Genomic DNA, 16652 nt, shown 5'->3' with positions numbered 1-16652 from the left:
TTTTTTATTTACATAATACTGCAGACCTCATGTGGTCCAAGCAGGAAGGGCAGATAAGACATAATTACAAGCGCCATAAGTTATTACATAGGCAAAAGGTTTACACATTACACAAATGAGGAAATACACAATTCAAAGGAAATACATTACACATCAATCTGCACGCAAGAATTCATTTCTAAGATTATTTTCAAAATTATCACTTGATACAATCTGTTCGGGCAGTGCATTCCAATCGTTTATTGTGCGCGGAAAGTAAGAGTATTTAAACGAGTTTGTTTTTGCAAAATATGGTGTTAGGGCATGGGAATGTTGGTGACGGGTTTTTCGTGTAGTCGAAGGTGTAACATAAGGGGAAGAAGAAATTCCAAACTTTCCCTGGATGAGTGAATGAAGAAACATTAATCGAGCAATTTTCCGTCTGATATGAAGAGGTTTAATTTCGTTGGAGGCCATTAAAGCAGATGGGGAATCAGTTCTCTTGAATTTATTGTAAATGAAGCGCACAGCCCGCCTTTGTACGTTTTCTATTTTTGCTATATCTTTTTTGGTGTACGGATCCCACACTATAGCCGCATACTCAAGTTTGGGCCGAATAAGGGAGTTATATGCTAATAGCTTAACGTGACTGGGTGCTCCTTTGAGCTTGTGTTTCAAAAATCCAAGTTTTTTTAACGCAGATGAACAGATGTAATCAATATGGTCACTCCAGTTAAGCTGTGAATCTATTAAAACGCCTAAATATTTGTATTTTTCTACTTCCGAGATAGTAGTGCCGCAAGCAGAGTAACTAAAGTGGATAGGTTGTTTCTTTCTTGTCATGCGCAAAACCACAGTCTTATCAGAATTGAAGACCATTCCTGATCTGTCACACCAGGCCACAATTTCGCGGAAAGCATCATTCAACAATATCTGGTCAGCCACAGAACTTATTGGGGTGTACAGCATGCAGTCATCGGCAAATAAACCAATTTTAACATTTCTATCAACGGAACACACAATGTCGTTTACATTGACTAAAAATAACAGTGGACCTAGTACACTTCCTTGGGGGACGCCAGATGTCACTGGAAGTAACGTGGAAGAGATGCCACCAATATCCACAAACTGTGTTCGATTTTGTAGGTAGGAAGCAATCCAGTTTACTAAGGTCAAGGGCACGCCTATTAATTTCAGTTTTTCAAGAAGTTTATTATGGGGGACTTTATCAAACGCTTTGCTGAAGTCTAAAAAAATTATGTCTAGTTGTCCAGATTTATCTAATATGGAACTAAAGTTATGGATAGCAGTAACCAACTGCGTGACAGTTGAAAAACCTTTCCTGAAGCCGTGTTGAAATGGAGACAAGCATCCTTTAGAGTTTAATATTTCAAGTATGTGGTTAGCGATAATGTGTTCGATTAGTTTGCAACAGGTACTCGTCAAAGAAATCGGACGGTAATTGCCTAAACACGCGCGGTCCCCCTTTTTATGCACAGGCACAACTCTGGCTGTTAGCCAGTCGGGGGGCAATGAAAAAGACGATAAAGATAAACAGAAAATTTTTGTTAAGAAATGAGCTAATGATTCAGCATAACGGCGTAAGAAGGCGTTTGGTATGTCGTCTGGACCATGTGAACTTTTAGTATCTAACCGGAGTAGGGATTCAACAACGCCTTCGTAGGATACAGTGATTGATTCTTCAGGCGGAAGGTCAAATACATGTTCATTGGCACTTTCTTTAGAAAACACAGAATGAAAGTAGGCATTGAAATGCGTCGCAATCGATTGAGGGCACGTAATCACGTTGTTATGCACAGTGATTTGGTTTATTTGCTTGTGGGAAGTTCGAAGGTGATCCCAAAATTTATGGGGATCATTTCGTATAAATTGTGGAAGACTTTCTGTAAAATAATGTTTTTTTGCTGATTTAATGCTAGAAGAAAGCTCTTCTGCTAAAATAGCTAACTGACTAGAACTGGCGTTCTTAGCTTTCTTCAGCCGTTTAAGCCTTCGTTTTAGGTGAATGATGTGCCGATTTATCCAGGGATTTGCTTTCTTTAAGCGCTTCTTCTTATCGGGTATGAAGTTCTTGATACAATATTTACAGTGTTCCTTGAACGTGTTCCATAACTGTGTGACACTGGTTCCCTCAAAGCTTTCATAAGCCAATTCTAAGTAATCAAGGGTGGATTCATCTAGTACTTTTGAATAATCTTTTACGTTCTTATGCTTTGCTTTTTCTATACGTCCATGGACTACAGGTAAAGATGCGACTACTAACTTGTGATCAGATATCCCGTCATGAACAGATACTGTGTAATCACAAAAAGAGCGGTTTATGAATACTAAATCTAAGATTGACTCAGTAGAACCATGTATTCTAGTTGGTTCGGTGACTATTTGCTGAAGGTCGTGGGATAACATTATATCATAGATAGCGTCAGCATGTTCAGAGCACCCAAGGTTTTCGTTAGACCAGTTTATGAATGGTAGATTGAAATCCCCTGCAAGAATCAAATTATTATTCCTGTAGTTGAACAAAAAATCCTGCAGCTTATGCATATAGTCGAGGTCTGAATTAGGGGGCCTATACAGTGCACATAAGATGAAAGTGTAGCCACGATACGTGATTTTCAGAGCAAGGCTTTCATGGTTTTCTAGTGAATTTAGAACTATAGCGGAAACATTCGGTTTTAGTAAAATGGCTACGCCACCTCCTCGTGACGCCCTATCACGCCTAAATACAGTGTATGGTGGAGGAAAGATGCAATCATTAGTGATATCACAGTGAAGCCAAGTCTCGGTAATAACAACTATATCAGGGCTATGAGTAAACAGAGCGATCTCAAGGGAAGTTGCCTTGTTCACTATGCTTTGGGCATTTATGTTTAAGATAACAAGGTCACAAAGAGCTGGGTTATCTAAGGTGGTCTGTCAATCAGACTTACTAGAAGGGAGAGGAGAAAGGCTAATCCGTTGTTCAGTTGAATCGTTCCAAGCGTACGTGCTGTTGCCGATTTTGAGCTTGTCATGAACGAGATAAGCCTTCTTTCCATCCTTCCTTTTGGCTTTGCAAGATTCCCAGAGCAATTTTCGTTTTCTTAGTGTCTCCTTAGAATAATCATTTTGTATGGAAAAAGCCGAACCTTTAAGTTTACTAACATTTGCATACAGGGCCTTTTTTTCATTAAAATCTTGAAAGAATGCGATTACAGGACGGTTTGAGTTGTTTGCTTTTCCTATTCTATGTATACGGGCAATGGAAGACGTTGAGACACCAAGGTGTTTTTCAAAGACCTCAGAAATCACCTTATTTTTGAGTTCCTCTTCAGTTTCAGAGGTATCTTCCATTACGCCATGTATAATCAAATTCGAGTGACGACTGCGATCCTCCAGGTCAGTGAGCTTTTGATGTTGCTTGGAAAATGACTGCTCTATCGAATTCATATGCTGTTCGATTGGAGCAAGTGGTTCAATACCGGCCTTGAAGTCGTCAAACAGATGTTCTATGCGATCTAGTCTAGTTGCTAAGGAGCTGAGAGATATATCTAGCTTACTTTGGAAAGTTTTCAGTTCCGAAATTTCCTGCTGTATGATGGTTTGGGATTCCATGATTTTATCGAACATTTCCTGAACAGGGGGGCCAGGGTTGCTTTCTACATCACCGCATAAAAGCAGTTTGCACACAATTAAGCATTCATATGCAATGCACATCAAACGCCGGGGGCACGGCAGGACCAGCAACACACGGTTATCGCTTCTACATGAGGAGTAGCAACCAACCTGGATAAGCAGAAGGGGAGGCATGCTTAGAGCCAGTTTTCCGTGTGGTCCGCCGTGCTGCTCATATGCTGCTCATATGTACACCTGGCCAATTCTTTAACACTATCGTGTGACCATCGACCTGCGTGCTTGTCGGCGCCTTATTAACAGCGCTGAGCGGTGAAATAAACGAGATACGCGCATGTGTACACATGCGCTTACTCTTGCTTCTTTCGCCGCTCCGTGCCGTGATAAGGTGCGGACAAACACGCGAGGCGATGGTCGTGCGATACTGTTAAAGAATCGGCCAGGTGTACAGAGAAGGGCACGAGGTGCGCAAGCGTTACTCCGAGTCATCAAAGCCGTCCGAACTCGAGTCTGATGACGATTGCTTCTCACTGCCCACGTCCCATAGAGCATCATCCTCTGTGCCATCTAGTGCGTTGCTTATGCTGCATTTTCTACAAGACTTGCGCACCATCTCTGCGGGGAGAGATTTCCACGCTGACGACACCCAGCCACCAAACTAACTTTGTGGCAACGGAAACGCAAAATGTCGGCAAAGCACCCAGGGGAATTATCGGCAGCCTTACAATCCTTGCGGATGCACGTAGTCATATGCTGCCGCCTCCCTTCTATGAGGCAAGGTGCATCGAGTGACTCGAGAATGGAGTACCGTCAAACCTCGCTACAACGAACACGGGTATTACGAATTATTGGGCATATCGAACTGTTGCTAGACATTTTTAACAAACACAGGCCTTTCTTACTTAATATGCAGAACGCGATTTGTCATAAAATGGATGTATCGAACTGCCATGCGCCAAGCTGTGCCCTCTCGGATGGCATGCGGCAGGCTTTGCTTCACTACGTGGGTGACTGGTGATGATGTGGCAAGCGTTTGCACCACTGTCCGAGCTTTATATCGCATTTTCCAACAGCTCCAGAGAAGATATAGTAGTGGCGAGAACAGCTGGCAGCCAGGCGGTCGGCACCAGTTTGCGCCTCTCGCGTTCATCAATAGTGCCCCAGAACAAGCGACACGGTCGGTTGTTGCAGCTTTCCAGCAGCCATTTTTTGGCCATTTCAACTGTTATGGAGTGCGGTGGTGAAAACTGCGATAGCTTTTGTCCTGTCATCAGATTTTTTTATGGCACGTGACTATAATGCGAGGAAGCTACACTAGCTGGTGTGTGACCTGCCACCACCACGTGCTGCAGTGCTGTGCGGAGAAACAAACCTAACCGGCGTTTGCCGCTTGGTTTTTTGCGGTCTCCGCAATTGCCGACAGCGGGTTCAGAACATTGCTAAAACTAAGAAAGAGGTCTCTCCCAGTTGCCGCTCTTTCATTGGCTAAACTTCTCTTCTCCAGCGTGAGCTTTTGGTGGAATTTCACAATTACGAATTTAGCTATATCGAACTATTTTACGTTTTCTTTTTGCTGGTTTGCTGTAATGAGGTGTCACTGTACTGAGTATCTGCTGTTTCATGTGCAAGGTGTGCTGCTGTGTGGGTCTTTGGTTCTTCAGGTGGTGTTAGCGGACTTCTGAGGCCCATGACTTCATGCAGGCTCAGCGTGTTATGTTAGTACTGCGCAGTTCTGTAATTTGTGGTGTTCAGTTATGGAGGTGTTGATGTTTCCCTGCTTGTTTCACTTTGCAGAGGAATGACCACGTCCGCTGGTCGTCCAGGTGGGACTACATCCTCGAGTCTCTGCCGCAGACCAACATCCAGTGGTTCAGGTGAGTGCCTCATGCACTCTTCCTCACCTCTCGCTTGCAAAGCTGTTTGACTGGAGTTCTAGTTTCACATCCGGATACTTTTCAGGAGTTTTAAAGCAAGACAGACTTCAGGTTCCTGCATAGCTCTTTAGAATAAAAAGAGGAGAGAGGACAGTTTCTCGTATTTTTTTCATCCGGTGAATGTGCATGCACAGGGACGGAGGTCGATGCTCGCAGCGGAAGTTCTAATTGCTACTTGAAATTTAGCAAATGGTCATACAGTGTAGTGCCAATAATTATGACTCGCTTTATTCCAATTTTACGGATGATTCAATCTAATGCACGGGTCCTGCTGAAGCCAATATGCATTTGTTGAGAGGCTTCCTTAAATCCTGTCTAATGTAAGGTGGCACAGAGAAGGAAAAAAGAAACCGGCAGTTCTAGAGAAGCGAGAACAGTTGCTGGAAGAACAGTGCTAGTACTTTGCACGAACTTTCACTGTGTATTGTCATATGAAACCAAGTGGTTGGAAAAATGGCGTACATCACGACGACGCGAGGTGTTCAGTACCTCCCTGTGGCGGCTGACACGCGTATGCGTTCCCTCTCTCCCCTGTTTGCTTGCAGCATCATGAACAGCCTGATCATCGTGCTCTTCCTGACGGGGATGGTGGCCATGATCCTGCTGCGCACCCTGCACAAGGACATTGCCCGCTACAACCAGATGGACTCTGGGGTGCGTCTTCCTCTCTCCGCTTGGACTCTTTCTTCCTTCGTCACGTCTGCTCACTGACCACGGCCCAGTGGGGTTCAATGTGTACAGTCCTACAGTCCTACATACACTTGTCCTGAATGCACAAACTGTGCACTTCGGAACGCCTTAACTTTATTTACGAGTGGCCGAAGACTGGAAACATGCCATGGCAGCTCAGGGCTCAGTGGTACGCACCACCATGGCACACCAGATTGCATTGTTCCAGTGCCCTGGACAAATGTGTACTAATCTTGTCAGAGATAAATGAATACAGTACCAAGATGCAAGGGCTATGGTAAGGAGCCTTGCAATTGGGCTGCTGCTGGGCTTTCAGAAATCGAACAGCTGTGTCCAAAAAAATTGCTGGTGGCTTAACGTAGTTAGACAGAGTAGACCTGCGAAAGCAGGTGTTCATTCTTTAATTGAAGGGGGCTCATAAACTCCGCCTTAGGGGTGTGGCATGATATCTTTAGTGGGTTAATGCCCATGTATGCTGAATTGGTAATTTCTACTTGAGATTCATAGATGGCGGCAAGTCCTCATATAACACTACCAGTGCAGTGGCGCAGAAATTAAGCGGTGCACACTGCACTGTCAGGTGGCTGCTTCTATCCCAGCCACCCGTCGGGATTGTGCGACCCATGTTGCTCTTCCCGAGCAACCTCTTGCGCAGATGGCACGACGCTCGTCCGAACTTACCCGAGCTTACCCGAGTAACTCATGCAAGCTTGGGTAGTAACTCGGGTTGCAAGGCAACGGCACAAGATTGTTTGGTAGCCGAACTGCCACGAGCATACCCGACGCGCCGAGCTGGGCTCCAGTAATGTTGTTTTCGCAACAAAAAGGAAAAAAAAAAGGTTTTTCAAAATAAAATAGCAACGGGTGCTGGTACGGTTGTGGCTGTTATTGCCTTGTCTCTAGGAAGAGTAATAAAGTCTGGGAATTTTCAGCCATTGATAAGCTGTGCAGTGGCTGCTACAACTGTTGGACTTCAAAAGGCCAAGACATCCAAATTATCTGAAGTTAAAATTGTTTAGTGACTGGCTGGCTGATGGGCGGTGGATAGCCTGTGTCACCACTGGCTGGCACAGAGCTTGGATAAGTGAAACAAACTATATGGCTGGGCTACATTTTGGTGAAGGTGCCCTCCGAATGGATTCAAGCCAGCCACTCGCACTCCCTTGTGCAGGCAAAACTGCACCACACAATCAGGCTTGACAAGAGTGCTGTTTGTACGATCGCTTGCTGTACCCCCATTGGGAGCCCATCTAAAACAACTGGTGGGAGCCCAGCTCTGTCAAATTAACGAGCGTCCAACACCATCAGCTTGCATGGGCACTGGCCAGGACTGCCAGGTTTTCCAAATTATCTGGGGTTAAATGAAAAGATGTCACTGTACTTCTACTAATGATTAGTGCGTTTTGTTTCTGTACGTCTGTACGTTTTGTTTCTCATCACTGAGCCTCCTCTTTACTAGCGGAATGAGTACATTGACATTTATGTCCCATTTTTTTTTACTGTGATAGCATTAGAGTTGTTGTCACACCAGAACCCTGCTGATGTCAAAGCAAAATTAGCTTATTGGTCGAGAGAGGTCATGTGACCTTGTGACATCATCACAAGCTGCCCTGTTGGGCTAACCTGATTGGTTGAGAAAAATTACATCATCACAAGCTGCCCACCATGGCAGGTGGCAGTTAAAACAATGATTGGTCGAGAGAGGTCACCTGACCTTGTGATGTCATCACAACCTGCCCACCGGGTTGTGAGCAACCTAGTTTGTAGTCAGCAACCTAGACAGAGAATCAAAATCAGAAGTCAGAAAAAAATATGATGTGTGCAAGTGTCGGCACTGTCACAAAATAGCGGATACCTGCTGCTGAATATGGTGGCTGATGGACTGAAAATTGTCAAGAAGCTGACTCAGGCTCGCACAGAAGTCGCAACAGAAGCTGTGACAGGTGTGAAATCTGATGCTATGGCATTTCAGTTTTCAGGGTGGCTTAAGCGTTCCTATTGTTCTGTTTTATAGGACGATGCCCAGGAGGAGTTTGGCTGGAAGCTGGTTCATGGCGATGTCTTCCGCACACCACGCAGGGGCATGCTGCTGTCGGTATTCCTGGGCAGTGGCACACAGATCTTCTTCATGACCTTCATTACACTGCGTGAGTGACTTCAGCTCACTGCGGCCATTTTGCCAAGTAGCACAACGAAGCGCGCTCACTGGCAGATCCGTACATTTTGTGCGTGGGCATCTGAAGGTCCAGGGTGCGGAATTCAGGGCAGTGTGTTTGGGGTCAATTTGCTGTGAACAGTGGCAAGACAGAAAAGCTTGCTTTCCTTTGCTGTACTGTTTACTGTAGCAGCCCGGAGTTTCGAACAACTTAGTTCAAAAGTCATGCGATGAACTGCATGCAAGGTTGCTGCAGTTATGTACAGCAGTTATGTACAGCACAGTCTGTTATTATGTAGTTATGTGCAGCAGACATGTCATTTTGGGCACATTTCAGGGAACATCATTTAACTTGAACGAGCACTGCAAAGCCCCTATTTCGCTCTGGAGAGCAGCGATGCGAGGAAATAAACAGGGCAAAGAGCAGTGCTGGTGTACAGTCGGGGACAAAAGTCTCTGTACCACGTGCTCTTCAGACGAAGTCGACAGCTTTACTATTAACTGGTGGCTGGATACCACACTTTTGGAAATGAAAGAACAAAAATTTTGACTTTTACCTCCACAAGTGCGGTCCCCAGCCTCTTGCTAATAGCAGAGCTATTGGCTTCGTTTGAGGAACACGTGGTCTAGAGACTTTTGTCCCCGACTGTACAGCTGAGAAAAATCAGCAATGTCATTGTTACATTCTTTATGAGCGTTACTGGTCTCTTTGGGCACGGAGGAGGCGTCTGCAGTGGTCAGTTAGCCCTGTCAGCCCTGGTATCTCTTTCTGCATCTATCTATGTTCACTGTGCTGTCATGTGCTGTCGCGAGCCTTGTGTACTGCTTTGGTGCCGCTCAGTTAGCCCTTTCATGTCCTTGTTGCCAACATGACTACCGTGGGGCTTGTTTACACTCGTTCTTCTAACTTTCTCTCCCTTTTTCATTGTGCCTAATGGCAAACATCTCAAATTAAGAAAATTGCCACTTCTGGTGGTAGAAAAAGTGCAGAAGACATGATGCCTCAGAAGCACCTTCTGCAGGGTATGGATGTCATTGAAGATGTTGTAATGTTGGCTGCATCTAGTGGAACAGCATTTTGGAGTGGACAAAATGAAGGTGATTGTGGACAGTTGTAGGGTGTCGAGTTTGGAGTAGATGGAGTAGATGCAGCTTCAGACATTCAATTTAGCACTTGAAAAGTGACACAGGTCTTTGAGAGAGAAATGTGCGAAAGAAGTTTAATCTTGGAAATAATGTTTTCGAAATCTGAAGCTGTTCTCGTTCTCCTTTCTATCTGTGAAGCTTTTCTTTCCTTTGCATCAACATTTCAGCTTTGATTCCTATTCATAAGACACCTCCAAACTGAATGCTTGCGTAAGGTGGTGCAAAAATAACGGTTTCCTTTCAGCCGCAGCTCACGAAAGCTGCTATTTCGCTCTTAGTGTGTACCTTTGTCATTGCCATGGCATGGCAGTGACACTATACTAACTATGGTCTACCAACTATCAGCTGGTAGTTTGCGGTCGCTGGCTGTTGCCGTCAAGCTTCAGATAAGAAAGGTTCTGGATGAGAAGAGCAGCACACCTGGTCTGCCTCCTCCTTGAATGGATTTCTGTCGGGCAGTGCGTCTCTGTAGGGTGGGTTCATTGCCAGCTGCTGTGCTGCCTGCCTGCCTCATGAGCCCCCTGCCTCCTTTTCACCTGCAGTGTTTGCCTGCCTGGGCTTCCTGTCGCCAGCCAACAGGGGTGCCCTCATGACCTGCGCCATGGTGAGTCATCATTGGCTGGGGCCCACTCATGAGCAGCCACATGTTTTTTAGAGTTTGTGTGTGTGTACATAGCCCCTTCTCCCCTTACTGCTCTTATGTGATCTTTGTTTTGTATATATGTTGAGCATAGTTTTCTCATTTTCCTCCTCCCCTTTATACTGTAAAAGCTCGTTAACTTGACCCCCTTTAATTTGGAAATCTAGATAATTCGAACTGCCGCCTCGGTCCTAGCCAACGGCCACATACATCTGTGGTGCTGGGCGCTCGCTAATTCGGACGCTATGGATCTCGGTCCGGTTAATTCTAATGGGCTTCCAAAGCAAGCCACATCCAGGTATAACCGGCACGACAAGAAGTAATCGAAATAGTTCTGCTCAAAAACAAGAGTTCTATGCTGCAGAGTAGCCTGTGCACTTCTGGTTTGCACGTGACTGCAGGCGTGACGACGAACAGACGTCTCCATCTCGAAGAGCAGTCAGACCTCTTAGTTCCGGTTTCATTTTTCTGAGCTTAGCACTACCCGCAGTGACTGTTGTTCGACGAGCCAGCATCAGCCAGCCAACCTAACCTAGCTGAGCATTGTTTCAGACCCTGATTGCCGTGTCACTGGCGTTGTTTTTTCCCATTTTTTTCCCCTCTCAACGCTTCCGTGCCGCTGAGCCGTTTCCTTAGCTTCTGTCTGTGTGGTTCTGTTCTCGCATGCTGTTCTCTGTACGTGCGGTAAAGCTTCCACATGCGAGATGGTGCCACTTATTATTGGATGTGACATGGTAAAGGGGGAGCTCCACCGATTCGCACTGTGAGGGATGCGAGAGGTTCTTTTATGATTAGGAGCAGCTCTGCTTCGATACTTCTGATAGTATGCGCACAATAAAGCATTGACGGAAACATGAGAAGTAGTCGTTTTGCCGCGACGTTCGCATCTCGAAATCAAGCAAACGTTGCCTGGCCTTTCACCACATAAATTTATCATGATGCAAGCAGTTCTTGGCAGTTTTTCTAGGGGCCTTTCGATTATGCGAACTATTCAATAATTTGAGAATTTTTTTTCCGGTCCCTTGGAGTTTGAATTAACGAGCTTTTGTGTACAGAAAAACAAGACTCAGCGCTCCCCTCTGCCCTTCCCTTTGCTATTGGAAGAGAAAAATATTCATACCAGTGGCAAGTGATGCAAACATGCATGCATGGTGTGTAGTGGGGTCATGTGAGAAGCCCTATGCATTGGCCTTTGCCACTCTTCCATCTGATGCTGATGATGATGATTGTATATTTTATGTGAGCTGTGTAATATGTGTGCAAGTTCTACAAAAAATAGTTGTCTGGTTACCCTGTTCACAGTTCTCTGTGTCCTGCTTCTTTGCATTTCTGCCTATTCCAGGTCCTGTTTGTGTGCCTTGGAACGCCAGCTGGCTACGTCTCGGCTAGGATCTACAAGTGTGAGTGCTCTCTTGTCCTGCAGTCTTTGCCTTGGGGCATGGAGGGTGTGTATTGGGAGATCAGGGCTGTGAAAAATGACTTGCACTGGGGCACTGAAGGCAGTAAATACAAGTGCTTCAGATAGAGTAAGCCCTCGTTAACTCAAAGTTGTAAAATCTGGGAAAAATTTCGAGATAAGCAGAGTTTCGAGTTTAGCAAAATGGCAAAAATCTCAGTGCCCGGGTCACTGAAAGAGCCCATAACAATCAGTACTGCTAAGTAACGCTCCACTGCACAGTGGGAGCTTTTGTAATGAACACAAGAGAATTCGCAGGAAGCACTGAACTTTAATATTTTGGAAAGAAGAACTGGTGATGCTTGCCTGCTTCACGTTCGCATTCGGCCCGAGAAAAGCGTCTTCGAGCAGCTGAACGCATCGCATGAGCCGTTGGTTGCCGCCGCTGCATTCAACTTTGTTGCGGAGCAAGCGTAGCAAGTTTCTTGTTTCTGCAGTGTATTTGGCACCTCCCTAGGCTGTTTGTCGTCAACGTGATTATCTCCGTTGTTCACTGCCATTTCAGCGATATTGGCGTCGGACAGCATTCCGGTAACGGCACTTCTAGCTCGTACAGAGCGTATTCTTCAAAAGTGACCTCGCCGTCTTCAGCATCGCTGGCGCAGCCAGTTGCGTTGAGAACTTCGCCCCAAAGTTTATCGCAACCACTGAACTCGTCAGTGTCCAGTTCGAGCGATCTCTCGGCCCGAGAAAATCCTGCATGCATGAAACAAGTTACAATTGTCAATGGACCGACTTGTCGCCAGGCTTCGGCGATGAGTTGGACTGCACCCGGCAAATCTATCTCATACTTCTTACCACTGTCATGGGAACATACAATTCGGTGCAGCAGGCTCTTCCTACAGAACTTGCAAGCAATCTCAGTTGCTCCTTGGTCCTTGGAGCATGGACGTCATGTTAGCCGGCAGGAACTTTCAGCGCGACTGCCTCCAAGTTATCAATTTTCCCGTGGCTGGGACGGTTGTCCACAATGAACAACACTTTCTGACTGTCCTTCACCATTTTGCGGTCAAGAGCAAAAACATAGTCTTCAAAAAGCACTGCCGTCATCCACGCCGTTTTATTGGCGCGGGAAGTCAAATCTCTCGGGAGCTGTGCATTTCTAAAGCACCTCGATAACAAGCTCCGGCAGCTTTTCATCTCTGGTGGAGTTGGCTCCGAAAAGTAGTCACTCTGTCTTTGCGCTGCATATCACCTGAGCACGCTTCTCCCTTTGGCGTGTATGTGCGGCTAGGCAGCATCTTATAGAAGAGGGCTGCTTCGTCGAGGTTGAAAATGTCCTTATCCGCATAAGCCTTTTGCAGCTCGGCGAGTTGGTGGTTGCGCGAGTTGTCTGCAGCTCTTTCATCGAGATCTCCGCTTTCACCGTGGATAGGCTTCGAGGCCACGTTATTTTGCTTCTTAAATCATTCAAACTATCCATTGCTGCAGCTGAAGTCTGTGTGGCCCATCTGCAATGCCAGAGTGTCTGCCTTCTCCATCATCATTTTTATCTCCACAGTAAAGTTGGCTGCCCTGACATTCTGGAGCCACAACATGAGTGCCGTTTCGGCGTCCAAAAATTTCAAGGCCCGAATCCGCTTCCGCTTGCTGGAGAATCTTTGCTCGAAGCCATCCAAGACCTTCTGCCTGTTCTTTAGTACTACCGAGAGTGTCAGTGGAGGAACGCCGAATTCTTTGGTGATGCTTGTCTTGGACCTTGCTGCTTTGCCCACTTCCTTGATGAAACGGACTGTTATCTCCTGTGTCAGGGATTTGCACTGGTTGGGGCGGGGCATCATCGTTGTCCGTTGCGCACAACACACACACGCACATCAAAAACGAAGTCAATGCTTTGTGCGCATAGCTTGACGAAACAGACCCCACAATCGTCCAGAGTGCTCTTCCTGGTCTCCTAGTGCGCACACGCGAAGGGCAGCGGACTGGACTGACCACCCGATAAGACCCATGAGCCCTCGCACGCAAGCAGCATGCACGTGACTTCTCCCAAAGTTGCTTGACACGGTTGACGGGAAACCGCTGCGTCCACGAGAGTTTTGTATTTGCCCTTTGATTGTGATCACGTTTGGCACTTAGCAGGAACCAAGCTCTGACTAGGAACCCGTTTCGAACCTTTCGGTATTGGCCGTTGCCTTCAGTCCTCCCAGTTGAAATTTCGAGATATCCGTACTACACCCGAAAAATGCTTCCAGATAAAGGGCAGCAAATACATACCAACTATGGGAGGTGGAGGCGCGGCGTAGAAAACTTTCGACTGAACCAATATTTCGAGATGTTCGAATCGACGAGGGTTTACTGTACTGTTAAAAAAAAACACTACATGACTGTTGGCAGTAATTTAAAAACTAGTCTAACTTCGTTACTTGAAATTTCCACTTGTGATTGATAGTTTCGCAAAAATTTTTTTCTTTGAAAGTGTCTAATGCAGAAAAGTTTTTTGGATGTGGTATCTTTGGATGCGATATCTTCGACTGTGATATTTTCGACCGTGTCATTTTGGTGAATGATACGATAGCAGTGAGCTACCGGAGCTCTTAATTATAGTATTTGCAAAGCCCTGATCTTGCTGGCACGAAGAAAATTAGACAGTCTAGTTAGTTCCCAGTCGGTCTTATTCGCAGTCTAGACTCTTTGTTTGTCTTGAGGGAAGGAGAGGATCGATGGTTGCCTCAGTCGTACCTTGAGGAGAGGTGTGCAGCTGCCTGTTGTGCAGAAACACGAATGAGTAAAATGACAGACATGAAGGCTAGCTAGCAGCTGTTTAGTAAGCGTCCATTCTTTTGTTCATCTTGCTTCACCACGCGGTTTATGTGTCCACCAACAAAACAGGGCAGTTGCTGTCCCTTCCATATCCTCAGAACCAACAGAGAGTCTACACTGAAAACAAGACTAGTCTCAGAAGGGTATATGCTTGGGCTTGTTACTTTTCAAAGACTAGTCTTCCCTTCCATATCCTCAGAACCAACAGAGAGTCTACACTGAAAACAAGACTAGTCTCAGAAGGGTACAGTGCAGTCCACTTATAACGATATAGAAAAATCCGGAAAAAACGATCGTTATAACCGATCATCGCTATATCTGGACTGCCATAAAAATGGCTGCCAAACTTACCTGACTCAAGTTTTACACTTGCGCTGAAGAACAGTAATTGCAGAACGTACGATTTGTGAAACAACGCGTTTATTCGTCACGTTTAACAAGTGCCTCAAGCGTTAGGTGCGCTAAAGTAATTTGATATGGGCACTTGCTTGCGTGGCAGTTTCACTACTGCAGTGTGCATAGCATCCAGCTGCTGCGCGTACACTGGCGGCAACCCTTTCGCGTGCATAAAGTCGATCAGTGATTCTATCTTGCACAGCGCACTTTGCGTAGTCATCGGTGTCGAAGGTGGGCCAGTGTCAATTTCGTCGTCGCTGTCGCTGCTGCCGCCGCACTCTGCCGTGACAACACATTCTCGGTGACCTCCTCGCAGAACGTAGCAGCACTATCTGCACTTAGGAACTCCTCCATGGACGTACCATTCATTTCGTCGACATTTGCGGCGTGCTCCCAGAGCTCAGTAATGTCCGCAGCTTCCACCGTATCAGTTTCCACGTCGGGGGGGCGGGTTTCGTCCTGGCGCACAAAGCCCGCCTTCTTGAAGCAGTTTGATCTTCAAGTCCGCGGCCTGCTCTGACGTGCCAGAAACACGATCGGTTGCTAAAATTAGCCATTCCAGCACGCGTCGCCGATACAATGCTTTGAAATAGGCGATCACGCCGGCATCCAACGGCTGCAGGCACTGCGCTTGTTCTGCTCTCGTACAGGCGGGCGAGGGGCGCCCCGCTTCTCTTTTTTTTCCCCTCTCTCTCTCTCTCATCGGCTGCAGGCACTGCGCTTGTTCTCTCTTACAGGCGCGCGAAGGGGCGAAGGGCATCCCCGCTTCTCTGTTTTTTCCCCCCTCTCTCTCTCTCTCTCTCATCGGCTGCAGGCACTGCGCTTGTTCTCCTCTCTTACAGGCGCGCGAAGAAGCGAAGGGCGCCCCGCTTCGTTTTTTTTTCCCCTCTCTCTTTCCCATCGTCTTCCGTAGCCTAGGCGATGCGGCCGACGCGCGGAGCAACTCGCGCCATCTTGCGGCGCTTACGCCAACTCGCGATGCTCGCTCACGGCCGGACTCGAGGGGGGCGCGCGCTGAGCGAGCGCGCCCCCCTCTAGACCGGCCGTGGCTCGCTTGTGGCCGCCGCGATCTCCTCCGGTGGCGGCGCGGGCCACGATCACGGAGGCCACGGCTCGCTCTCCGTGGCTTTCGCAATCGGCGCGCACGGAAAAAATGGCGGCAGGCACGGCGAACTTGCGTATCCGAAGTTTTCGCCCGATCTCGGCATCGTTCAAGGGAACTTTGCACCGCGAGTGTCACGCTCAGCATGGAAAACGATGTCCAGAAGAAAAAATTCTGATCGTTGTATCCGATATTCGGTCACGGACATATCGTTATATATGGGTTTTTTTTCCATAGCCTCAATGCATAAGTTGATAGTCTTAAGTCAACTTATCGTTATAACCGATATATCGTTATATGTGGTATCGTTATAAGTGGAATGCACTGTATATGCTTGGGCTTGTTGTTACTTTTCAAAGACTAGTCTTCCCTTCCATATCCTCAGAACCAACAGAGAGTCTACACTGAAAACAAGACTAGTCTCAGAAGGGTATATGCTTGGGCTTGTTGTTACCTTTCAAAGACTAGTCTTCCCTTCCATATCCTCAGATCCAACAGAGAGTCTACACTGAAAACAAGACTAGTCTCAGAAGGGTATATGCTTGGGCTTGTTGTTACCTTTCAAAGTCTAGTCTTCCCTTCCATATCCTCAGAACCAACAGAGAGTCTACACTGAAAACAAGACTAGTCTCAGAAGGGTATATGCTTGGGCTTGTTGTTACCTTTCAAAGTCTAGTCTTCCCTTCCATATCCTCAGAACCAACAGAGAGTCTACACTGAAAACAAGACTAGTCTCAGAAGGGTATATGCTTGGGCTTGTT

General features: G+C 46.6%; 1 protein-coding gene across 1 annotated transcript in view; it reads left to right on the top strand.

Moving 5' to 3' along the window:
• LOC149343481 (transmembrane 9 superfamily member 2-like) overlaps positions 1-16652 on the top strand; it is a 50253-nt gene that overhangs the window by 21788 nt on the left and 11813 nt on the right. Inside the window, exons 7-11 of the mRNA XM_089545939.1 lie at positions 5407-5486; positions 6092-6200; positions 8251-8383; positions 10080-10141; positions 11520-11577. Of these exons, the coding sequence (XP_089402065.1) occupies positions 5407-5486; positions 6092-6200; positions 8251-8383; positions 10080-10141; positions 11520-11577 (442 nt within the window). The remainder of the gene's footprint in view (positions 1-5406; positions 5487-6091; positions 6201-8250; positions 8384-10079; positions 10142-11519; positions 11578-16652) is intronic.

Source organism: Amblyomma mixtum, chromosome 5 (genome assembly GCF_055824585.1).
Source record: "Amblyomma mixtum isolate Tamu chromosome 5, ASM5582458v1, whole genome shotgun sequence".
Lineage (NCBI taxonomy): Eukaryota > Metazoa > Arthropoda > Arachnida > Ixodida > Ixodidae > Amblyomma > Amblyomma mixtum.
This window is presented reverse-complemented; position numbering and strand designations above follow the sequence as displayed.